The sequence below is a fragment of the Lipotes vexillifer genome, unplaced genomic scaffold (assembly GCF_000442215.2).
Source record: "Lipotes vexillifer unplaced genomic scaffold, Lipotes_vexillifer_v1.1 scaffold690, whole genome shotgun sequence".
In the NCBI taxonomy this organism is placed as follows: domain Eukaryota; kingdom Metazoa; phylum Chordata; class Mammalia; order Artiodactyla; family Lipotidae; genus Lipotes; species Lipotes vexillifer.
Genome location: NW_006798376.1, coordinates 2,093,840 through 2,121,405, shown reverse-complemented (window position 1 = coordinate 2,121,405; position 27,566 = coordinate 2,093,840). Strand labels below are relative to the sequence as shown.

At 37.3% G+C, this 27,566-nt stretch overlaps 1 protein-coding gene across 2 annotated transcripts in view; it reads left to right on the top strand.

Annotated features, from left to right (window-relative positions):
• PRKG1 (protein kinase cGMP-dependent 1) overlaps nt 1–27,566 on the top strand; it is a 1,229,308-nt gene that overhangs the window by 136,347 nt on the left and 1,065,395 nt on the right. For both annotated transcript variants that reach the window (XM_007470289.1, XM_007470290.1), the window contains exon 2: nt 23,591–23,757. In XM_007470289.1, the coding sequence (XP_007470351.1) occupies nt 23,591–23,757 (167 nt within the window). The remainder of the gene's footprint in view (nt 1–23,590; nt 23,758–27,566) is intronic.

Below are 27,566 nucleotides of genomic sequence, written 5' to 3'. Positions count from 1 at the left end.
GTGAATGTAAGGATGTTGGTCTTATTTAAGGGAAGTTATTTATAGTTTTTAAGAAGGGGTGGGACAGAAACCAAAGAATATAATCAGAGTTGTATTTTTTATAACTTTTTATTTTGTAATAGTTTAAGATTCACAAGAATATGCAAAAATAGTGTAGAGGGTGTTTGTGTCCTTTCCACCCAGTTTCCCCTACTGCTACTAGGTTATAAAACCACGGTATAGTGTAAAAACCAGGACATTTATGTCAGTGCAGTGTTACTGACTCAGGTATAAACCTTATTTGGATTCAACAACTTTTACATGCAGATTTCTGTTTTGTTTTTTGTTTTTAAAAGATTACTACAATGTGCAGAAAACACAGGAAGGGATTAAGTATGGATGCAAGAGACCAGTTTGGGGATTAAGATGCAAAGTTTAGTTTAGATGATAGATGAAGATGCCTTAAACTAAAAGTGGCCTGGAGATGACTGGAAGTAGATAGATTCAAGAAACAATTAAGAGGTAGAAATGATCAATGTTCAAGAAAAAATTAAGAGGTAGAAATGATCAATGTGTCTTGGTGATTGGACATGGAATGTTAGGGAGGGGATAAGGTCAAAAATGACCTCTAGATTTCTTTTTTGAGCAACTGGGTGGGTGGTAATGCTACTAGGCAAGGTTGAGAATCCTACAGGAGAAGCAGATTGGTTGGGAAGGAAGATGCATTCAGTGGTGACCATGGTGAGTGTGAGGTACTTAGGCAAACAAGAAGCCTTTCAGCTGGAGCTCTAGAAAGAAGTCTGGCGTGAGATATAGATTTAGGCCTTGTCAGCATATAGATAGTAATTTCAGTATGATTATCTAAGAAGAGTATGTTACATTAAAAGAGAAAAAAGGCTGAGAATAGAACTCCAGGAACTATAAATGTTAAGTGGGTTGGCAAGAAGGAGCTGGTAAAGAGACTGAGAAAGAATAGCAGAGAAAGAGACAGGGGGAGGGGGCGGGGGAGGGGGAGGGAGAGAGAAGGGAGAGAAAAACTGGACAGATAGGAAAAATTAGTAGATTGCATCATATAAGCCAAGGAAAGAGAGTATTTCAGAGAATAAGTATCCTGGTGACCTCTGTCTCTTTGTTGTGACTTCATGTAAAGTCATACTTGAGAAGTTTCTTATGATTCTCTATGTGTGCCATTTCTTTTATTTTTAAGGTTTAGTATTTATGGTTTTGCAAACTGGACTTCGAGGTAAAGTGTGATATTTTCTGCCACATTTTTTATGTCTTACAAAATATTATTTTGAATTGATGATACTTGAGAGAAAAAAACTGGTAAATATGCATTAAAGCTTAGGTTTCATAAAATCAAAAATATTTTTACCTGTGAACATGTAGTTAAGATATATTTCACGTGCTGTGACATGTGTATGATAGTGCATACATCAAACACCCAGGTCATACCCCTAGGCCAACTGAAATCAAATTTTTGGGTGGGTCCTGAGTATCTTTACAAAATCTCCCTGATTGACTCTAATGCCCAGTGTGGGTAGAGAATGGTCAGAACGTGGAAATACTCTGATAATATTAAGTGAGAGTGTTCTATATAATGACTTAGAGAAAGATATGACCTAACAGAAACCTTATTGGTTACCACTATTAGGAAGAGTGTGCTACATAAGTTTCTCTGAAAGAGAAGTGCCAGCAGGTAAAGAAATAGAAGATGAGAAATTTGGAGTTAACACACTGAACTGGGAAGTGCTCATCACAAATCCCAAAGAGGATTCAAGGTTGGAGTTAGTGAGGCAGGGGTTTGATTTATAGTAGATTTATGCTATGACAAACTGAGTGACAAGTTCAGAATAACCAGCTGGAATAACATCTCTTAGGACCATTTAATATTACATGGAGAGAAAAGGCCATACTCATTTAAGTAAGAGCTAGCTGAAAGCTGAGCTAAGGCTTTAAGCTAAGGAATGATGCAAGGAGAGGTTGGTGATTAAAGGTTGTGAGAGGAAACACCTTTGGGTTTTGCTAAAGGGATGACGGGGGACTATAAAAATTGAAAGTTACTTTTGGAACTTCTAGTAGGAAAGGAGGTGACATATTGCTGGTTCCCATAATATACTATGGAAACTGATAGTGGCTGTGTTAGGGAGAGGGTAAGAAAACTCTATGCTAAGCTTTTTGTAAGAGAAATAGAGCATCTGGTTCCATGATGTTTCAGCAGAATTTCAAGTGGATATGAATTGAATATAGGTAAACAGGTAGCTTAGCATGTCCCAAAAGGTGGGTTAAAATTAAAATTATAACTAAAAGTACATACTTTGTATATATATATATATATATATATATATGTATTCCCCACCATGTTTTCAAAAGAATTTAAGGTAGTTAAGAAGCTGGATTTAATGGCTAAAATTATCCATGAATGTGAGGAATAAGTAATAAACATGATAGTAACTAAAGAGTCAAAAGTGAAGTGAAATGAGGCATTCATTTTATGAACTATGAGCGAAAGCTTTGCTTTATTGACATTTAGAACTCCCCACTACTCTATGAAGTACAGAAACCTTAACGATCTTCATGGTGCAGTCATTTCTCTGAATGGTGTTGTTTACAGGGCAATTCTAAGCTTAGGAAATAAACGGACGGGAGGGTAATGAGGCTTATATGATGTCAAATGAGGCTTATATGATGTCAAATGAGTCAACATATGATTAATACTGAGTCATTTTCATTTTCTCTCTTGCCTGCCTTACTGCTTAATGGCTTTTTGTGTATTTCTTCCATACTAAGGAATCCTTCTCACTCCAAAGATGGCAGTCTGATGTTGATTTAATTCCTATTGATTGCCATTTACTTTGATACATGAGGAGGAATCCAGCCTCTTAAAGTATTCAGGACTTTTTTTTTAAACTAATGTGATCTCCTCTCTGTGTAACCTTACCACAGCAAACTTTGCAGGCTTAGTATATATGTAGAATGTGTGGTATTTGTGTGGTATGTGTTGTTTTTTAAATGTGAAGGATGGCAGTCAATTTCACTGGCTTTCTTTCAAGTAATTCTGTTTCCAAGCAAGTGTCAGTTGCTGTGATACACTTACACTTAAAGTAATCTGAGGAATAAAGCCGTAGTTGAGTATTTTCAAGTGATTTTTGAAAAAGTTTAGCACAGTGGAGAGCTGTGCTTATTGTTGCTAAATTAAATCACAATGTTGGTTTATAGCAATAATTGAATCATGTCAGAGGTAGAAAGGTCAATGATTTAAAACTAATCATATTGAAAAGAATATATATGTATATGTATAACTGAATCACTTTGCTGTATGCCAGAAACTATAGTTGATTGTAAATCAACTATGCTTCAGTAAAAATAAAATAAAATGAAACTAATCATATTGGAAAATATGCCTCTGATAAGAATCAAAAGTTAGCCATTCCTTCTCCCTGAAGCGCTTCCTTCCATTACCTGCCTGACCAGCACTTCCCCATTTCTGGTATTTTTCATTCTCCTTTGTGAACTGCTCTCCTTCAGCCCCACCCCTAGGTTTGTTTGGTCCCCGGGAACTTGTAACTTCCCCTACTTTAACCCATCTCAGTAAACATTCAGTTGCTTAAGCTGGAAACCTATGATTGTTCCCTTTCTCTCCTCCCCACATGTCAGTCTACCAGTAAGTCCCATAACTTCCACTTGCAAAGTATACTTTCCATTTATTCACACTTCTGCCCATCTCTACTGTCTCTGTCTTAACCTAAGCCATTGTATGTCTTGTGTGAAAATAGTGCACAGCGTCTTTTCTGACCTTTCTTTCCCTTCTCCTTCCACTTGCAATTGCCCCAGTTTATTCACTGAAATCTTAAGTGGTCCTTTTAAGACATAAATCAGACAGTGTCACTGACTAGCCTTGTTTCACCCTGTGCACAGCTTTCTGTTTCACTAGGAGTCTAGTTCCTTCCCACAGTCTGCAAGGCCCTGTCTCAGCCAGCTCCAGCTCCCATCTCCAAATTCATCTCCAGCCGTCCTTTCCCTCAGTCAAAAGGCTCTAACTGCCTTTTCCAAAGTGAGCCTAAAAACACTGTGTTCCTCCTGCTTCAGGTGCCCTTCTCTTAGATCTCCTCTAGGGTGGTTCATCTCATCCTCCAGTCTCTGCCTGAATGTTACATTTTCAGACAAGTCTTTCAGATCTCAAATAGATCTTCCCCTTGATTCTACATTCAGCACCCATCTTGTAATGTTCCAAATATTTTCTCTATTTTAACAGTGTTATTTGTTTGTTTACCTCTGTGTTATCTGGCTAGAATCTGAGCTGTGTTTCAGTTACCCGTGTGCACTCAATGCCATATAGGAAGCACTCAAGAAATACTTGTTGAAGGAAAGAATGAATGAAAAATGTAAGGGTCAGGCTGAGCAGACTACTGTATAAAGACTAGCTTGCACATCTGGAGCAGCATGGTCCTTTTTTTTTTTTAAGGCTGAAAATGAAATAACTAGTAACATTCATTACCGATCAAGCATGTATTTGCACAGAAGATATACTTACAGGAATTGTTCAAATATAAAATCACAGTTAAGAATAGAATCACTGCTGATCAGACACATCAATCACTTTTTCAATGGTATAATTCATTTAAAAAATTCCCTCGTCTTCATGATTATGTAAAAGGCATGCTTTAAAAAATTTTTTTCTTTTATTAATATTTTTACTGAAGTATAGCTGATTTACAATGTTGTGTTAATTTCTGCTGTACAGAAAAGTGATTCAATTATACATACATATATATATATATATATATATATATATACACACATTCTTTTAAAATATTCTTTTCCATTATGGTTATCATAGAATATTAAATATAGTTGTCTGTGCTATACATTAGGACCTTGCTGTTTATGCATTCTCTATATAACAGCTTACATCTGCTAACCCCAACCTCCCACTCCATCCCTCCCCCAACCCCTTCCCCAATGGCAACCACCACTCTTCACTCTATCCACGATTCTGTTTCTGTTTCGTAGATAGGTTAATTTGTATCATATTTTAGACCTCACATATAAGTGATATCATATGGTATTTGTCTTTCTCTTTCTGACTTACTTCACTTAGTATCATAATCTCTAGTTGCATGCATATTGTCGCAAATGGCATTATTTCACCCTTTTTTATGGCTGAGTAGTATTCCATTGTATATATGTACCACATCTTCTGTATCCATTCATCTGTCAGTGAACATTTAGGTTCTTTCCATGTCTTGGCTATTGTGGATAGTTGGAGCAGCATGCTCTTGAAGAAGGATGTGTTCATTTTAAGTGTTCTATCAACCATTTTTCTAACTAGCATGAATGTTTCACTTCTGGAAAGTTTTATTAAGAAGAAAAGGTGAGATAACATGTCCAGAGGACCTCAAAGAAAAATACTCAGAAGACTTTCTCCTGAGCAACTCTCCATGTACCTAGACTCTATCCATGAGGAAAGTTAAGAGTGACATTGTGGATGACCTCCCCCTCTTCACATCTCTTTATCCTTCTGCCAGCCTTCCTCATTGATTTCAGAGATTGACAAAAATGTGGAAACCATGGAAGGGCTGTGTGCAGAGTGTTTGCACAACCATCGCTGCATCTTTAATAGCACATTCACATCTGTGGGTAGGTTATAACCCAACCACTCCAGGAAACAGTCCCCTGAAATCCTGGGAGCCACTGTCCCAGAAATACTCTGGAAGCACTGCATCCTGTTGGTCTTCTGAACCCGTTTGTTCCATCTCATTGCCACAGCTTGAAGAGCCATTGCCTTGGGCTTAGTTCTGCCTTAAATGCCTTTGGCTCCATTCTTTAAGCTATTTATCTCTAGCCCCACTTTTGCTTGGTACCCTTCAACCTCAGGGCCCAACTTTCCTCCATTCTGTAGCCTGGCTCTGACTTCCTGGCTCTGCCTTTGACCTGGCACAGCCCGTGAGTTCCCCTATTGAGTGGCTCGAGGCATTCAGACAGTGTTAGGTCATGTACCTGCAAATATGTTGTTTGCAATTCAAGTGCACTTTGTGTTATGAACCTCATGTCTTCTGCATTTATTTATTATATTCATCTCCTTGGCTTCACGGTCTGCCTGAACCTCTTTATTGTCTCCCTGTTTCTTTTGTCCTTCTCTCACTGATGGTTGTGACCTTATTTCACAATGGATGCATTTTCAGGACTAATTTTTCAGATTTGTAGGTATGGTTTACTGCCATAAATACTGCACTCATGTCAGCAGCAACTACAGGTCACTTTTAAAATCATGTTGCGGAGACCCTGAACCAAGATGGCAGAGTAGAAGGATGTGCTCTCACTCCCTCTTGTGAGAACACCAGAATCACAACTAGCTGCTAGACAGTCATCAACAGGAAGACACTGGAACTCACCAAAAAAGATACCCCACAACCAAAGACAAAGGAGAAGCCACAATGAGACGGTAGGAGGGGTGCAATCACAGTAAAATCAAATCCCATAACTGCTGGGTGGGTGACTCACAGACTGGAGAACACTTATACCACAGAAGTCCACCCACTGGAGTGAAGGTTCTGAGACCCACGTCAGGCTTCCCAACCTGGGGGTGCAGCAATGGGAGGAGGAATTCCTAGAGAATCAGACTTTGAAGCCTAGTGGAATTAGATTGCAGGACTTTGACAGGACTGGGGGAAACAGAGACTCCACTCTTGGAGGGCACACACAAAGTAGTGTGTGCATCAGGACCCAGGGGAAGGAGCAGTGACCCCAGGGGGGACAGAACCAGACCTACCTGCTAGGGTTGGAGGGTCTCATGCAGAGGCGGGTGGTGGCTGTGGCTCACCCTGGGGACAAGGACACTGGCAGCAGAAGTTCTGGGAAGTACTCCTTGGTGTGAGCCCTCCCAGTCTGCCATTAGCCCCACCAAAGAGCTGTAGGCTCCAGTGCTGGGTCGGCTCAGGCCAAACAACCAACAGGGAGGGAAGTCAGCCCCACCCATGAGCAGACAAGTAGATTAAAGTTTTACTGAGCTCTGCCCACTAGAGCAACAGTCAGCTCTACCCACCACCAGTCCTTCCCATCAGGAAACTAGCAAAAGCCTCTTAGATAGCCTCATCCACCAGAGGACAGACAGCAGAAGCAAGAAGAACTACAGTCCTGCAGCCTGTGGAACAAAAACCACATTCACAGAAAGAGAGACAAAATGAAAAGGCAGAGGGCTATGTACCAGATGAAGGAACAAGATACAACCCCAGATAAACAACTAAATGAAGTGAAGATAGGCAACATTCCAGAAAAAGGATTCAGAATAATGATAGTGAAGACGATTCAGGACCTCGGAAAAAGAATGGAGGCAAAGATCGAGAAGATGCAAGAAATGTTTAACAAAGACCTAGAAGAATTAAAGAACAAACAAACAGAGATGAACAATACAATAACTGAACGGAAAATTACACTAGAAGGAATCAATAGCAGAATAACTGAGGCAGAAGAACGGATAAGTGACCTGGAAGACAGAATGGTGGAATTCACTGCTGCAGAACAGAATAAACAAAAAAGAATGAAAAGAAATGAAGACAGCCTAAGAGACCTCTGGAACGACATTAAATGCAACAACATTTGCATTACAGGGGTCCCAGAAGGAGAAGAGAGAGAGAAAGGACCAGAGAAAATATTTGAAGATATCATAGTCAAAAACTTCCCCAACATGGGAAAGGAAATAGCCACCCAAGTCCAGGAAGCACAGCGAGTCCCATATAGGATAAACGGAAGGAGAAACATGTCGAGACACATAGTAATCAAATTGGAAAAAATTAAAGACACAGAAAAATTATTGAAAGCAGCCAGAGAAAAATGACAAATAACATACAAGGGAACTCCCATAAGGTTAACAGCTGATTTCTCAGCAGAAACTCTACAAGTCAGAAGGGAGTGGCATGATATACTTAAAGTGATGAAAGGGAAGAACCTACAACCAAGATTACTCTACCTGGCAAGCATTTCATTCAGCTTTGACGGAGAAATCAAAAGCTTTACAGACAAGCAAAAGCTAAGAGAATTCAGCACCATGAAACCAGCTCTACAACAAATGCTAAAGGAACTTCTCTAAGTGGGAAACACAAGAGAAGAAAAGGACCTACAAAAACAAACCCAAAGCAATTAAGAAAATGGTCATAGGAACATACATATCAATAATTACCTTAAACGTGAATGGATTAAATGCTCCAACCAAAAGACACAGGCTTGCTGAATGGATACAAAAACAAGACCCATATATATGCTGTCTACAAGAGACCCCCTTCAGACCTAGGGACACATACAGACTGAAAGTGAGGGGATGGAAAAAGATATTCCATGACAATGGACATCAAAAGAAAGCTGGAGTAGAAATACTCATATCAGATAAAATACACTTTAAAATAAAGAATGTTACAAGAGACAAGGAAGTACACTACATAATGACCAAGGGATCAATCCAAGAAGATATAACAATTATAAATATATATGCACCCAACAAAGGAGCACCTCAATACATATGGCAACTGCTAACAGCTATAAAAGAGGAAATCGACAGTAACACCATAATAGTGGGGGCTTTAACCCCTCACTTACACCAATGGACAGATCATCCAAAATGAAAATAAATAAGGAAACAGAAGCTTTAAATTACACAATAGACCAGACAGATTTAATTGATATTTATAGGACATTCCATCCAAAACCAGCAGATTACACTTTGTTCTCAAGTGCTCCCGGAACATTCTCCAGGAGAGATCACATCTTGGGTCACAAATCAAGCCTCAGTAAACTTAAGAAAATTGAAATCATATCAAGCATCTTTTCTGACCACAGTGTTATGAGATTAGAAATGACTTACAGGGAAAAAAAATGTAAAAAACACAAACACAAGGAAGCTAAACAATACGTTACTAAATAACCAATAGATCACTGAAGAAATCAAAGAGGAAATCAAAAAATACCTAGAGACAAATGACAATGAGAATACGACAACCCAAAATCTCTGGGATGTAGCAAAAGCCATTCTAAGAGGGAGGTTTATAGCTATACAAGCCTACCTCAAGAAACAAAAAAAATCTCAAATAAACAATGTAACATTACACCTAAATGAACTAGAGAAAGAAGAACAAACAAAACCCAAAGTTAGCAGAAGGAAAGAAATCATAAAGATCAGAGCAGAAATAAATGAAATAGAAACAAAGAAAGCAATAGCAAAGGTCAATAAAAGTAAAAGCTGGTTCTTTGAGAAGATAAACAAAATTGATAAACCATTAGCCATATATATACTAAGAAACGTAAGGTAGATAGCCAGTGGGAAGCAGCCGCATGGCACAGGGATACCGGCTCGGTGCTTTGTGACTGCCTGGAGGGGTGGGATAGGGAGGGTGGGAGGGAGAGAGATGAAGAGGGAAGAGATATGGGAACATATGTATATGTATAACTGATTCACTTTGTTATAAAGCAGAAACTAACACACCATTGTAAAGCAATTATACCGCAATAAAGATGTTAAAAAAATAAATTAATTAATTAAAATAAAATAAAATAAAAAAAAATAGAGTGGCATACTGGTTCTAAAAAAAATAAAAAACAAACCATTAGCCAGACTCATCAGAAAAAAGAGGGAGAGTACTTAAATCAATAAAATTAAAATTGAAAAAGAAGTTACAAAAGACACTGCAGAAATACAAAGCATCCTAAGAGACTACGACAAGCAACTCTATGCCAGTAAAATGCACAACCTGGAAGAAATGGACAAATTCTTAGAAAGGTGTAACCTTTCAAGACTGAACCAGGAAGAAATAGAAAATATGAACAGACCAATCACAAGTAAGGAAATTGAAACTGTGATGAAAAATCTTCCAAGAAACAGGAGTCCAGGACCAGATGGCTTCACAGGTGAATTCTATCAAACATTTAGAGAAGAGCTAACACCCATCCTTCTCAAACTCTTCCAAAAAATTGCAGAGGAAGGAACACTCCCAAACTCTTTCTATTAGTCTATCATCACCCTGATACCAAAATCAGACAAAGATACTACAAAAATAAAATAAAATTACAGACCAATATCACTGATGAATATAGATGCAAAATCCTTAACAAAATGCTAGCAAACAGAATCCAACAACACAATAAAAGGATCATACACCATGATCAAGTAGGATTTATCCCAGGGATGCAAGGATTCTTCAATATACGCAAATCAATCAATGTGATACAACATATTAACAAATTGAAGAAGAACCATATGATCGGGCTTCCCTGGTGGCGCAGTGGTTGAGAGTCCGCCTGCCGATGCAGGGGACACAGGTCCGTGCCCCGGTCCGGGAAGATCCCACATGCCGCGGAGCGGCTGGGCCCGTGAGCCATGGCCGCCGGGGCTGCGCGTCCGGAGCCTGTGCTCCGCAATGGGAGAGGCCACAACAGTGAGAGGCCCGGGTACCACAAAAAAAACAAAACAAACAAACAAACAAAACATATGATCATCTCAATAGATGCAGGAAAAGCTTTTGGCAATATTCAACACCCATTTACGACAAAAACTCTCCAGAAATTGGGCATAGAGGGAACCTACCTCAACATAATAAAGGCCATATATGACAAACCCACAGCAAACATCATAGTCAGTGGTGAAAAACTGAAAGCATTTCCTGTAAGATCAGGAACAAGACAAGCATGTCCACTCTCACCACTGTTAATCAACATAGTTTTGGAAGTCCTAGCCACGGCAATCACAGAAGAAAAAAAAATAAAAGGAATACAAATTGGATAAGAAGAGGTAAAAATGTCACTGTTTGCAGATGACATGATACTATGTATAGAGACTCCTATATATATATCCCACCAGAAAACTGCCAGAGCTAATAAATGAATTTGATAAAGTTGCAGGATACAAAATTAATGCACAGAAATCTCTTGCATTCCTATATACTAATGATGAAAAATCTGAAAGAGAAATTAAGGAAACACTCCCATTTACCTCTGCAACAAAAATAATAAAATACCTAGGAATAAACCTACCTAGGGAGACAAAAGACCTTTATGCAGAAAACTATAAGACACTGATGAAAGAAATTAAAGATGATACCAACAGATGGAGAGCTATACCATGTTCTTGGATTGGAAGAATCAATAGTGTGAAAATGACTATACTACCCAAAGCAATCTACCGATTCAGTGCCTTCCCTATCAAGTAACCAGTGGCATTATTTATGGAACTAGAACAAAAAATCTTAAAATTTATAGAGAGACACAAAAGACCCTGAATAGCCAAAGCAGTCTTGAGGGAAAAAAATGGAGCTGGAGGGATCAGACTCCCTGACTTCCGACTATACTACAAAGGTACAGTAATCAAGACAATATGGAACTGGCACAGAAACAGAAACATAGATCAATGGAACAAGAGAGAAAGCCCAGAGGTAAACCCATGCACCTATCGTCAACTAATCTATGACAAAGGAGGCAAGCATATACAATGGGGAAAAGACAGTCTCTTCAATAAGTGGTGCTGGGAAAACTGGACAGCTACATATAAAAGAACGAAATTAGAATAAAAATTTTTAAAAAAGAACAAAAAAAAATAAAATTAGAACACTCCCTAACACCATACACAAAAATAAACTCAAAATGGGGCTTCCCTGGTGGCGCAGTGCTTGAGAGTCCGCCTGCCGATGCAGGAGACGCGGGTTCGTGCCCCGTTTCGGGAAGATCCCACATGCCGCGGAGCGGCTGGGCCCGTGAGCCATGGCCACTGAGCCTGCGCGTCCGGAGCCTGTGCTCCGCAAATGGGAGAGGCCACGACAGTGAGAGGCCCGCATAACGCAAGAAAAAAAAAAATAAATTAAAAAAAATAAACTCAAAATGGATTAGAGACCTAAATGTAAGACCGGACATTATAAGACTCTTAGAGGAAAACATAGGAAGAACACTCTTTGACATAAATCACAGCAAGATCTTTTTTGATCCACCTCCTAGAGTAATGGAAATAAAAACAAAAATAAACAAATGGGACCTAATGAAACTTAAAAGCTTTTGCACAGCAAAGGAAACTGTAAACAAGACAAAAAGACAACCCTCAGAATGGGAGAAAATATTTGCAAACAAAGCAACGGACAAAGGATTAATCTCCAAAATATATAAACAGCTCATGCAGCTCAATATTATAAAAACAAACAACCCAGTGCAAAAATGGGCAGAAGACCTAAATAGACATTTCTCCAAAGAAGACATACAGATGGCCAAGAAGCAAATGAAAAGCTGCTCAACATCACTAATTATTAGAGAAATGCAAATCAAGACTACAGTGAGGTATCACCTCAGACCTGTTAGAATAGGCATCATCAGAAAATCTACAAACAACAAATGGTGGAGAGGGTATGGAGAAAAGGGAACTCTCTCGCACTGTTTGTGGGAATGTAAACTGATACAGCCACTGTGGAGAACAGTATGGAAGTTCCTTAAAAACCCAAAAATAGAATTACCATATGATCCAGCAATCCCACTACTGGGCATATACCCAGAGAAAACCATAATTCAAAAAGATACATGCGCCCCAATGTTCATCGCAGCACTATTTACAATAGCCAGGTCACGGAAGCAACCTAAATGCCCGTCGACAGACAAATGGATAAAGAAGATGTGCTATATATATGCAATGGAATATTACTCAGCCATAAAAGGAACGAGATTGGTTCATTTGTTGAGACGGGATGGATCTAGAAACTGTCATACAGAGTGAAGTAAGTCAGAAAGAGAAAAACAAATATCGTATATAAACGCATGTATGTGGAACCTAGAAAAATGGTACAGATGAACCGGTTTGCAGGGCAGAAGCTGAGACAGATGTAGAGAATAAACGTATGGACACCAAGGGGGGAAAGCGGTGGGGGTGGTGGTGGTGATGGTGTGATGAATCGGGCAATTGGGATTGACATGTATACACTGATGTGTATAAAATTGATGACTAATAAGAACCTGCTGTATAAAAAAATTAATAAAATGAAAAAATGAAAAAAAATTACATTATACAATTAGCCTGTGATCTACTTTTCACTTAACAATATATCATGGTCATTTGTGTGTGTGTGTGTGTGTGTGGTACGCGGGCCTCTCACTGTTGTGGTCTCTCCCTTTTGCGGAGCACAGGCTCTGGACGCGCAGGCTCAGCGGCCATGGCTCACGGGCCTAGCTGCTCCACGGCATGTGGGATCTTCCCGGACCGGGGCACGAACCCATGTCCCCTGCATCGGCAGGCAGACTCTCAACCACTGCGCCACCAGGGAAGCCCCTACCATGTTCATTTTTACAAATAATATTGATCCATTCTCAATAGCAGTCCAAAATTTCATAGTACAAATGTGCTATGAATTATTCAATCACTCCCCTATTTGTGAACATCCAGGTTGTTTGTAGTGATTATTCTGTTGTCAATAATATTACAATAAATGTCTCTGTAGATATACTTTTAGAAACCAGTGCTTTACCTTTGTGGGATGTATTCCTCAAAGTAGGATCATAGGATCAAAGTGCATGCTCATTAAAACTGCTAACAAACTAAATTTCCAACAGTAGGAGTTTGATTAGTGCACAAAGGAACATTCCTTACAAATAATGACAAATTTCTATTGGTTTTGAAAAGTGTTTGTTAGAAGCTACTAAGAGAAAAGCCATGTTACATAGTATTACCCTGTTTTGTAAAAATATGTGCATAGAATAAAAGACTTTAAGAACACTGAAAAAAATCACTTTGTGGATAATTATTGTTGTATTTTAAACCTATCAATCACTTTTGCTTGTATTTATGTGCATTGGTTAAATTTGAACCTAGAATCGTCATGTTGGAAATACAATAAATATTAACTATTTGCCCCTGAAAGGGACAGATCATTAAAGGGCAGCATGGTACAAGATGATAGATAGTGGATTCAAGTTATAAAATCACATTTATTTATCTTCCTTCTTCCCTTCCTCCCTTTTATCCTACCCCCTCTGTCTACTTCAATAAAAATTTGAGATAGCTGACTCATTAGATCATAATGTATAATCCATTATACTAATGTTTTGTTAAATTTATAATTCTATATTTTAGATATCTATTAAAAATATCAATACATATATAAAAAGCATTTGTTTAGATTCTTATATTCAGACTTCTCAAATATATATATATATATGTTACAGATCATTAATTATATTAGTTACAAAATGGTGACTTTGCAGTTTTTCTTGGAATATTATATTTTTTATCCTATAAGCATAATGAGAGTTTCCTTTTTATTTTGAATTCAAATACAGATATTCACCCAAAGTAATAGTAAATTTTTGTGTACTTTTTCCCCCTCCATATGTATATCAAGTCCATCTGAGGCAGGGTTTGTCGGAAGGAAAGGAGAGAGAGAGAGAGAGAGGGTGTGTGCTCAAGACAGAGGAGAGAACAAACGTGTGAACACACTGGAATCAAAGCAAGTTGAATTACATTGCTGAATTCAAGAGGTGTTTCTATGTGAGGGCATCTCTCTGTAAAAGCTACAAGACATGCTCAAACTTCTGTAATGTGAAGAATGAATTAGATCAGAAAGGGAATCGCTCTGAATGAACCATCACAGAATTTTTAAAACCATAGAATTATTGTCAAATGGCCAGAGTTCCCTGCTGATACTGGTGCAGTGGGTTTGTTGAGTCTTTGTCCAAGAGAGTTTAAACATTAAAATGGCTAAAGGTATGTGAAAGACAGAGAGACAGAGCCAAAGTGACAGAGAGACAAAGAGAAAAAAAGGCATCAAGAGACACAGAGAAAATATGAAAGTGCGTGTAATGAAGGAAGGTCAGAACAGTGTTTATTTCATGCTCGTAGGCAGTAGACCTGAGTTCTGCTTTAATCTCTTACTTGAACTTGGCAGCATCTTACCTGTTGTGTCTCTGTTTTCTTATCTGTCAAATAGGAATAATAGTAACCTCTTTTCTACCTACTGCACAGGTTTTTGGCAATAATAGAATGAATTGTTAGATGTGGAATTGTATTGAAAGCATGAAATGCTCTCTGCAGATAAAAGGTCATACTATCCAAGCATAGCATTTTTACTTTTGCAGAATTAGAGATAAGGGAGAAGAATATTTGCTTTTAGATTTTATAATTGGGATAATTTATTCAAATTATGAATACAATTAAGCATTGTGTTCTTATAAGTCAAACGATTTAGTAGAGTGTGGCTCGGAAGTCAAACAGGTTGATCTTTAAATCTTGCATCTACTTGTCATGTACTGGCTGTGCAATATTGGGTAGACTATATAACTGCTCTGAGCCTCAGTTCCATGATGGCAAACTTAGCAAGTCATTGTGAGACTTACATGAGGGGTGGCTTTTCATTGCAGAACGTGGAATAACCCCTTAATAAATATTAGTTGTAGTGGTATTAGTACTACTATTATGATGATGACTCATGTTGTCATTATTGGTTAATTTTTTCACTTTGGTTAAGAAGCCTTGAAACTTCAGAGCTTTCACACCTAGGGGCATGATTGTTTGGTTTTAAATTTTAGTTATTTAAAATATTTTTCAGTATATGTGCCATCTCCCTTCAGGCAGACTCAAAGTATAATGTACTGAATGTATTCTAATGTACTAAAGCCCAGTGCAAACTAAGCTGTTTGAAGAAGAAATTGAACCAAGTTCATCAAAGTAGAAGCTCTGCCTTCCTAAGACCTGTAGGTCACTGTAACAAGGCTAAATTTGGCTCTCATTTTCTGGAAGCATCACTAGAGGAAGTGATGAATGACCCAACTCATAATTTTCAGCCAAGAGAAAGTATACACATTTAGGGCTTGGCGGGTTGGTAGAGAAACATGTTATTTTCCTCATGCTGAATTCAGACAAATGTAAGGCAATTTAAAATGAAAGCTAATTTATCTCAGAGATTAAATCTGAAAAGCAACTGAATAAGAGAATTTTTTTTAAATGTCTTTAATGATCAATTTTAAAATCAAGCCATTACAATAATTGAAATGACAGTGCATAACACATGCTGATGACGTGAGCTATTGGATTTCAAAGGACTAGACAAAACATCATGGCTCCCAAGCTATGCCCCGCAGGCAGGGTCACCCTGGGTGATGAGGAACTTAATGGATGTTCATAGTGTGACCATGTTGACCTTATTGGGAACAAATGAATGCTAAGAGATCTCAATTGTTTGTGTGCTTTGAAAGATAAAAAAGAAATTGCTTTGAAATGTCGAATTGAAATTAGACATATAAATATATGCCAAATGTTTTCTTCTCCATCGTCGCTCTGTTTTTGTTTTGCAGTTTAGATCTTTAACTTCAAAAATAGAGTTAATTCATAATAGATCCAGCCACATGGTTCTTACATTCTGGAATGTAATGTGTGTAGTCTTATTCTCCCGGAATTCTTATGGTCATTATTCTCATGGAAAGCTGTTTACAGTTCTTCGATGAAACCCCACAGTTCTTCAGTGATATGAGAGAGGAGTTTATAGGACAGGAGTTTGATCTGGGCTCTTGTGGAGACGGCTCTATTTTGAGTTAGGCTCCCTAGTGTGAAGTAACTTAAGTGCCTCTCTGGAGCACTGAATGACTGCAGTAGTTGAATGGGAGACTTTCATATTGATTTTTTTGGAAGTTGATGAACACCTACAAAGAGCAATATCTTCTTTTTCTTTCATTAATACAAGTTTGCTTCATTTGTTAACATCTAACTAGTGATTTCAAGAGCTACTTAGCATCATTCCTAGTCAATGAGAATAAGATAAGACTATTAGTTAAAAAAGAAGGCTTAAGTGATACATCAGCAAACAAATACTTTATGGGTTAGCCGTCTTCTCCTTGACCCAAATCATTGTTTATCTTTAGAGTTATAATATCTAAATTTCGTTTAGATACTCATCTATTTTAGTACTACAGAAAAAAAGTTAGAAGAGAAATGGCAACTGGAAATTATTTGCGACCCATGTAATAGACAAAAGATTAATATCATCGACCACCTGAGAACTATGTTGCTATCATATATTTTGTCCCAGTGATTCACATGTTTTGTATCATATACTGATTATAGGTGTGAATGCTGCAAATAGTCTTGATTTCTTCATGACTTTTTGTGATAAGATTGGGATAGCTATAGCACAGTTTGTTGATGTGAAAATTTCATCTGAAACCTGTTGAAAACTGATTTTCAGTTTTGAGGAAATATCTCAATTGGCCAATAGCTTTGCAGGATTAAATTTTATCTTTAAAAAATGTGGGCTGGTTGATATTTCTTAGCTCTGTACCTACAGAGTTTACTCAGGAAAGCTGTTAGGCTAGAAATAGGACCTACTGTTCGGGCAGAATTTCAACAGTTGGGGCAGTGAGAGGACTACTCCATGAGTTTTTCTTATTTCTAGATGATTCATTAAATATTTCACAGTATGTAGATGGAGCTATCTTGCCACAGTGACTCCTGGAATTAGACGCTTTTAAGGGGCCTTGCAATTACTGTATCTGCGTAAAAGAGCCATGAATTACCAATGGGGGTTTGGATTTCTGAGCTGCCAACTGAAGAAACTGTAGATTATACTGTAGATTAAGGACCTTGAAAGTGCATTTACTGCTTCTCCTGACATTTGAGCCTAAGACTGACCTTTGAGAGCTAGAAAGATTTAGTGAGACTTTTTTTCAGTCAAAAAGTTGATTATAGAAATTTCGTAAACCATTTTTAAATTGCTTTAGCTGATTTTCATTCTTAGTAATAATTTTGACTGTTTTTTAAAGTGCCTAGCCGTCTTTGTTGAATGAAGGGATCAGATATTAATTCTCACATTTCTGGCCATGGCTGTTTTGAGCATATTTACGATTGCTTGGGATGTGTTCAGGGGGAAACTAATCTAAAGAGAGGCTGTGAAGGGAGAGTGAATTGCTTTTAGGCCACTGGAGATAGCTGGAAATTGGAGATGAGACCACGTTCTCTTCTAACATGCAAGAGTTGCATGACAGTCGGTGATTTGAAGTTCAGGTAAATGTAAGAGTTGTGAGACAGTGGTTCCCGAGAGGTTCAGTTATAAGAACTCATTAATAGGATAATAAGTGATGCTTTTAGTATCTGTTAAGTGATGAAATATGACAGAAGCCTCTATGAACTCAGTAACATTTTAAAGTAAATTTATATTATTTATTCCTTATGTCAGGTATGTTACCTTAAGTCATACCTCTTCTTATAATCAACCCTTCACTGTATTCTTAAGGCTTTAGAATGAAATAAAACTCTTTTACCACAGCCTTCAAGACCGTATGAGACCTGATTCCTGCTTCCCTTTGCAATGTCATTCTCCTTTCCCTTTCCTTCTAGCTCACTCTGTGCCTCAGCCACACAGGTCTCCTTCCTGAACCGATTGGACAGATCAGGTTCCTTCCAACCTCCGGACCTTTGTGTGTGTTTTTTCTTTTACCCAGAATGCTCTTCTCCGTGATCTTGGCTTGGTTGGATCCTATCATCATGCAGTCCTCAGCTCAGAGAAGCCTTCCTGACACTTTGGTCTGAAACAGCATTCCCCACTCTTTGAAATAACACTAGTGCTACATAGATATTGCAAGCTACTACATGATAACCACAATGTAGAATAGCCTTTTATTAATGTCGAGAAAACTAATGAGGCTCTCTTTATTAATAGTGAATAATGTCATCTCTCTTGTTAGAGAAGTAGCTGTATATTTCCCTATGCTCACCTCAGAATTGCCCATTTTTATCTAAGATTGTGTAGAAAGACAATTAGTCTTTGAGTCTATTCAGGAACTCTCTCTGCAATAAGTAAATGGGGAAGTGGGCTCTCCAATTCATTTTCTTAAAATTGAAATTTTGGAAGACCTGTTGCTAATCCTGCCATAAAGTTATCTGTGGATATTATGCCACCTAATACAATTTTTAAGGAAGGAAAGAATCATCATGTTAGTTTTAGCGTTTATAAATTAAGGCACACTAAATTCTTAGGGTGTTAAGAAAAAGAATCTATATCTGATGCGTTGGAGCCAACGTACTGGCTCATATAAGAACTGCTTGTTAAATTTTCAGGAATTTTTTGCAAGCAGGTTGACTTTACATTAGTAGCTTGAAATTGGCTATAGTGGGAGTATTTATACCATGGAAATTGGCAAACACTACAAACCAGGGCTTTTTTTCTTTTTTTCCTGGAGAGAGCATTTAGCAGTGCACCATTATATATAGCCAATATTTCAGAGACTGACAATTGGATGATGACAAATCAATAGGGCCAACTCGAAATAACCAAGTCACCTTTATGGTTGTTTGCATTAAACTGTCACAGATTTGGGGCATGGAAGAAGTTGTTTTTGTTTTTGTTTTTTAAATAGATCATTTGTACACAGAAGCAGACAGGAAGGATAAAAAATCAAGATCTTTGTATTTGCTTCTTACGCCTTTCAGGTCAGCCTGCTGAATTCTTGCAAAATGTTCTTAAGCTGTATACTCGGGGTTAGGGCAGTTAACCACCTTCTGGAACTTGTGCTAGCAGCTTTCCTCAGCTCTCATACTGATAACACAACTCAACTGATCGCATATGTAGCATCATGTCTTAGTTACAGTGAGTGTGTTACACTGTTTCTTTAGGGAAAGGAAAAGATTCCAAGAAGAGTTAGGTGGAGGCTCTGATTGATTATGGTTTATAATGTTGGAGCAAGTGGACACTAATGAGAGTTGCCCTAAGATTTTGAGCCTTCAATTGGAAACGACTTAAAGGAAAATTACACGAAGGGACAGGGCTTTAAATATTACTCACAAGAACATCTTTGAGTTACATTACTCTGTGAAAGCAGAGAGGGACTATTTGGGATGTTTCAGAGGCAAATGTCATTGGACAATATCTCTGTGAAGGGATATATGATAAGACGCAGGTCCTATATTTCTCAGTTTGCTTTAAAGTAACACAAAGGCATGTTTGAAAGTCTCCAGTTTGTTTCTTCAGGGACTTGAGATTGAATGTCCTCCATTTACAATGAAATTGGAGAAGTAAGAGCATCCTGAAATTCCCCCCTCCCCTCCAGTTTGTGATAAGCACTTGGAAAAGTTGGAAAATTCTAAGGGATTGTGTAAGATTGCGTTATGTCATCTTTTCTGATGTCTTTATAAAACAGGTTAGTTGTACCGTTTATGAGAAGAGAGAAAAGTGGCTTTCTTCAGTTATCTTTGGATGTAGCTAATTATCTTCTTGGAAGAGGGCCTTATTTATTTTATTTTATTTTATTTTTTTGCGGTACTCGGGCCCCTCACTGTTGTGGCCTCTCCCGTTGCGGAGCACAGGCTCCGGACGCGCAGGCTCAGCAGCCATGGCTCACGGGCCCAGCCGCTCCGCGGCATGTGGGATCTTCCCAGACCGGGGCACGAACCCGCGTTCCCTGCATCGGCAGGCGGACTCTCAACCACTGCGCCACCAGGGAAGCCCGAGGGCCTTATTTTTTAATGTTGCAGCATTTCTAGGACTTAGATTTTAATGGAACACTATTATTATTTCCCAAAGGATAAGATATCATCTGTAGCTAAACAAGTTGGTATTCTGGGATTGATAATATCTAGTTTTTATTATATTAAAAAATATGAACCAATTGATGGCCTTACTCTCCGACTCAATGAAAATAAAGGAATTTGTAGTAAAGAGAATATTATGCAATGTGATTCCTGAGAATATTATGCAATGTGACTTATTATGCAAATAAGTTCTGTTATTTGGAAAAGTAGATCATTAGTAGAACAGTAGATCTCAGGAGTCACTATGAAGTTGCTATTGGTATTCTCGAGGTCAAGAATGGTGAAGATAATTAAGAAAGGAGATTTTATGAAAATCATAGATGGGGACAAAGTTTTGCATCTTGTGTTGAATACTCTCTTTGCCTCAGGAAAAATAAAGTTTTAGCAAGCCAGAATTTAAAAAAAAATTAAAAGAAACATACAGTTAAATAGTCCTATCAGACTAAAGGAAAAGTCTCACAAACGGGACTTTTTAAGTAGAGTCTATTCTGAAGACTCTGAAGTTCTTAACCACTGGCCATCCATCACCATCTGTTTTATCAGGTGAAAATTCCTGCCATTAGTATTTAGACACAGGCCATGTGAAAGAGAATCTATCGAAAAGAGTAGTATTGAATATGCCAATAACAGTCAACCAATATTAAGTATCTAAGTCATTATTTAAATGAGAAATAGATTATTATTTTTATTTTTCCTCATAGCAGAGTTACTTTTCATAAACTGCCTTTGAAATTAAAGAGTTTTTTCCATATAAAGAAGCATGCCCATTCTAGAAAATTTTATAGAGAAAAGTAGAAAGAAAAAATATAATTCTGTCACCAAAGGCAACCAATGCCAGAATTTTATTTCCTTCTGATACTGTTTCAAGTCATGACTGTATACTCTATTACTACTCTTCCTATTATTGCAACTGCAGTTACTACCACCACCTTTTCACCCACCATTTACTCACAGTAACATTATATTTTTACCAGTCTTCACATATTTTTTCCAGTTTTATTGAGAAATAATTGATTTTCATCACCATATAAATTTGAAGTATACAGCATGATGGTTTGATTTACCTATATTGGGAAGTGATTATCACAGTAAGTTTAGTTAACATCCATCATCTCATATAGATAAAAATAAAAAGAAAATTCAAATAATTATCCTTGTGATGAAAATTCTTAGGATCTACTCTCTTAACAACTTTCCTTTGTATCATACAGTAATGTTAACTATAGTCATTATTTTGTACATTATGTCACTAGTACTTATTTATCTTACAACTGGAAGTCTGTACCTTTTGACCATCTTCCTCAGATTCCCCCTCCCCGCCACACCGCCTCTGGTAACCACAAGTCTGATCTCTTTTTTCTATGAGTTTTTTTTAAAAATTAGATTCCACATAGAGTGAGATCATACAGTATTTTTCTTTCTCTGTCTGATTGATTTCACTTAGCATGAAGCCTTCAAGATTCATCTGTGTAGTTGCAAATGGTAGGATTTTCTCATTTTTCATGGCTGAATAATATTCCATTGTGTATCTATATCTATATCTATGTCTATATATACATGCCACAGCTACTTCATCCATTCGTCCATCAGTGGATGCTTAGGTTGTTTTCATGTCTTGGCTATTGCAAATAATTCTGCTATGAGCATGGTAATGCAGATATTTTTTCCAAGTTAGTGGAAATTCAGAAAAGTAAAACAACCTGCTCAAGGTTTTAACACATGACAGCACTAGGATTGGGACCCAAATATATCTAATTTGAAAGCCTATTTTCTTTACATTTCACACACACGTGCTTTTGTGTTCTAAAAACAATTCTGTTTCATGCTTTTTCACTTAAGAATAGTATAAGATGTTTTCCATGCTGTTAACACTCTTCATAAACAATTTAATTGCGTCGTAACAGTCCATTCTAGGTATATTTTTCATGTTGATAAATTTTATATTGTTTTAATTTTTTATGTATACCTTTTTACTACTTAAAACCAAATCATTACAAAACATAATGTGAGAAGGCTAGATCAGTTAGACTGAGGTCTAGAACAGAAAACAGGAAGAATTGAGGAGTGCTAATGCCGTAGTCAGTATTCACTACTGCAGGTCACTTCCCTGAAAGCCACTCGTTAAGCAAATGCGAACAAGGACCAGCTTGTAGTCAGATGCTTTTCAAATTAAGACTTTTAACGTAAAATTCCAAATGTGTTGCTTACGCTCTGTGTTGCTAAGGACTTTGCTTTTGTCTTATCCAGTTTCTGACTTTTCTGACAGTACTCTGATTGTACAACTCCTGACAAAATGTTTCTCGGTTTCTCTTTACTTTGAGTTTTGTATCCTTAGGAATTTATTTGGAACTTCTTATCCCAGAGTATCAAATGATCACCATATTTCTAGTTCTGCAAAACTTCCCTGTTAACCACTGAATCCCAATTATAGAATTTGTAAATATTTTTCGTGCTGACTACCTGTTTAATCCCACGTGTAAACCATATTGTGTTTAAAACATCTTGTTCAATACAGTTTTATCTGCCTAGTTACCTCAGTTTAAGCTGCTTGAAGAAATAAATCTTCTCTAAAGAAGCATGAGGTATGGATAAAGAACTGTCACATTTATACCAGTTTTTCCAAACAGCTAATTAAGTATCCAATTCTTTACTGTTTTCTCAAATCCAACATATTTCTTGAGCACCTGTACTGTAACTGGCATTGTAGTAGACACTGGGCATATAGCAGAGAAGAAGGTAAAAATGATCCCTGCCCCTCACAGAGCATAAAGTCTAGTGGAAGAGGCCCACAGAAAAATAACTAAACAAATTGTGTATAATAATAAGTAAAACAAAATGGAATTGTATGGTTTTGCTTGTTTGCCGGTCCCATATTCATTAAATGATATTTTACTTAAAGGAACATTTCTTAATGTCTTTCCTGCTGCCATGGAATTACTTTGTTCTCAGGTCTGTCAGGAAATTATTGGCTTCCTAACAAAATGCCTTTGTAGTGTGCCTGAATGCTGTCTGGCTCTGCTCAACTCCACAAACGGTGAAAGCGCTTGTCAGCTCTGCCAGTAAATCTTCCCTCTCTTACCATAGGTCCAAGGATCTTATAAAGGAAGCCATCCTTGACAATGACTTTATGAAGAACTTGGAGCTGTCGCAGATCCAAGAGATTGTGGACTGTATGTACCCAGTGGAGTACGGCAAAGACAGTTGCATCATCAAAGAAGGAGATGTGGGGTCGCTGGTGTATGTCATGGAAGGTATGGTTTGTAACTATGTTCCTCTGACATTCACATATTCTCTTTCCGTCTTATCAGCCTGCACACAGATGGCAATGCATTGCATGATACAATTCTGTTTTTCCTTTTTGTTGTCGTTGAGAAATAGTTTGAAAAGAGGTAGGACACTGCTTAGTGGTTGATTAATCATTTGAAGTGTTTGTGTTTAGAATTATTAATATGAGAATCTAGTATTTTTTCAGACCTGGGGAAAGGATGATAACGTGAAAGAAAGAATTGCTATTTATTGCACTGAATAAGACCACACACTGTCAGATCATTGGGCAAACTCACAAAGCTTCAATGAAAGCTTAAGTCTCTTGGAAGTATTTTTGGTCAGATAATCAAAGTGTCTTCAGCTCTACTTTTACCTCCCAGTATATGACTAGGTTTCCTGCTATGATGCTTCTATAAAAAGAGAGTGTTTTCAGTGTTTCACATGTGTCTGATAGAGGCAGATCATAAAGGTTGGATGGTATATTAGCCACCTGATTAATAAGAGCAATAGCTTGCTTCATAAATCTTGCACAAACTAAGACAGAAACTGCTTTGAAAAAACCCCGAGGCACGCACTGTATAAATATGTTCTGCGCTTACGTAAATTTTCATAATGTGTATTTCTAACTTGAAATTTATCATGGCATGTTTTCCTTTTGGAGGGAGAAAGAAGCCATGAAGAAATCATGACTGAATTAGCTGAGAAGAAAGTGAGTTCAGAAATGTCTGTAATAGAAGACGGTTGGCATAGAAAAATCACAGTCGATTTATTTGATGGCAGTTAGTGTTTTACCCAGAACATTCATGGCAGTGTCCTGTAACTGTCAAGTTTCTAGGTCATTCAGAGGAGGGGTGTATTTGGGCAAGTCAATCAACTTCACTGAGTTTCACCCAGCTTATAAAAAAGAAGATACTATTTCTTTCTGGCAGTGGTTTTCAACTTGTGATGATTCTGTTCCCCAGGGACATTTGGCAATGTCTGGAGATGTCTGGTTGTTACAATGTGAGTGAGTGTGGAAGTGGGGGGAGGCTCCTAGCATCTATTAGGTAAAGACCAGGGGTGCTACTCAACAGGGCAGCGACCCACAGCAAAGAATTACCTGTCCTTAATGCCTATGCTGAAAAACTTGCTTTCTGACTTCTTTGTAGGATTGTTATGAAGTTAGTGTGGAATAAGTTGTGTGGATGTGTAATGTAAAGTGTAAAGCATTGTAGAATAGCAATCAGTATTATTCATATACGTAGCTGATTCACTTTGTTATACAGCAGAAACTAACACACCATCGTAAAGCAATTATACTCCAATAAAGATGTTAAAAAGTAAATAAATAAGAAGAAAAGATCAGTATTAATATTTCCATTAAATACTTGAAAGTATGTAAGAAGTGTTCTTTTGACATTAATTTTTCTTTGTGGTCTTTTTTGACATATATCAGGCACCTGATATTTAAGTATTAATTTCTGTCATTTTTATTTCTTTATAGTTTTCAGCTTTTGTGTCAGTGTTATAAAGTTTTCCTCAAGCCAGAAGGACATAAATGTTCAGCTAGGCTTTCTTCCAACAAAAACAAAATACAATAAACAAAAACACAAACAATATACACTTGATAGAGAATTGCAGGGAAAGGAGGTGAAATTATAGGGCAAGGGTGTATGTGGGTATTGAGCAGGAAGGATGAGAGAAATGGACGAAATATATAGAGGCCAAGTGGAGGATATAAATACAGAGGCAAAATGTTAAGAACTATTAACAATTAGAAACCAAGTTTAAAGTATTTATGAGATTATAGCATATCAATAGTTTCATATTATTTGATTATTTATGTATTTTATTGGCAGGTATGTTTTTAAGAACACAGCTATTGTATAAAGCAGGGTGTACTTCACTTCAGCGATTTTCAAATGTTCGTTATTGATATTCCGTTCAAGAAATGAGTATTTTGAAAACCTGTATGTTGCAGTTTTCCTCGTATACTTTTTCTAAAAAAATTCTTTTTATTCGCGCCATTTGTGTTTTCTAAGACTAACTGCAACTTTACTAGCTATATTAGAAGAAGCTTGGAAATCGTAGTTAATATTTATTGAGTTTTTAGAACTCAATGCCCAACATATAGAGCATGCTTTTTCTAAACAGTTTCCATGTATAAAGTTTATTTAATTCTCAAAGTAATCCCGTGAGGTTAAGGGCTAATATTTATTATCCCCTTTTATAGATGAGAAGACTGAGGCCCAACTGGTTTAGAGTAGAGTTAGGAGTGAACCCAAGCTCTTAACTATAGGGCTATGTAGTAGTGAGGGTTCTCCAGAGAAAAAGAGCCAACAGGGTGTGTGCGTGTTTGTGTATCTGGGTATTAAGAGAGAGGTTTATTTTAAGGAATTGGCTTCCGTGATTGTGGAAGCTGGCAAGTCCAAAATCCGCAGGGTAAGGCCAGCAGGCTGGAGACGCAGGGAAAGGTTGATGCAACAGCTCAAGTCTGAAAGCCAACTGCTGGCAGAATTCACCTTCCTCAGGGGAGGTCAGTCTTTTTTCTGTTAAGGCCTTCAACTGATCGGATGAGGTCTGCCAACATTAAGAAAGTAATCTGCTTTAACTCAAAGACTAATGATTTAAATGTTAATTCCATCTAAAAAAATACCTTCACAGAAATGTCTAGTGTAATGTTTGACCAAATATCTGGATGTCATGCGTTTGCAAGTTGACATGGAAAATTAACCATCACAGGTCCATTCCTTGTCAACTTGGGACCCATATACATCTCCTTAAACCATACTCAGCCTCCAAGTAAAGACAGTAACAAGGTCATACTTCTGCCTAACATGGCATAATGATCCTGTGGACAATGAAAACAAACAAACCCTTTTCCCAGAAAAGGATGCAAAGTCCTTGGGTAGTGTTTACTCTTCTCTGTAATACCCCATAAATCAAATACTATGATGTAAAGTTAACAATACTTAAATACTATGATATAAAGTCAATACATCTTACGTTACATGATAAGGACTTATAAGAGAGAAGGAAACAAAGATTTTATGCACACATGCACTCACTCGTACATACAGACAAACACATTTGTAACAAAATAAAGAAGAAATACCTGTGGCAGACGTCCCTAAGTAAAGGTAAATATACTTATTTTTTCCCCATTGCGTCAAGCTAATTTTAATATATTTTATTTATCTTCTTTTTCCTGCTAGATTGACTAAATAGCAAGTCATCTTAATTATGCTTTTAAAAACAGGGTACCAGTATTCAGAGTCACAGATTTTGCTATGATGCTGTTGTTTGCTTCAGTTAAACTCACTAAATGACCATGATCTTATATAACCTGATGCTGATGTGTCCCCAAGCCGTAATTCTAATCAGTTCCATGTAAGTTTGGCTGATTTTATGCTAATATTCTGTCAAAATAATTTTTAAAAACCCATCATTTAAATTTTTATAAGTTTTAATTGAGGAAATGTTTTATTGCTTAGTTTTTTATCAACACATTTAATCTTCTCAGAATTTAGATAGCACCCTTCTTGATATAGACGGATTCTTTTTCATCTGTGAACATTATTAATATTTATAGAGTATACCATAGCAACAATGGATGAATAGGCTATAGAGGATCTTTCACAAACTTGCATATTATCAAAACATTCAGAAAAACACCCAGGAGTTAACACGAAAGATCAGTCCAATTTTTCCTGTCTCTCTTCAGTTAAATGAAGTTTTCTTCATAAAAACTTGTTTGAACCTGTGTCTTTAATGATTTTTTTTTTTTTTTTTTTTTTTTTTTTTTTTCTTTTTT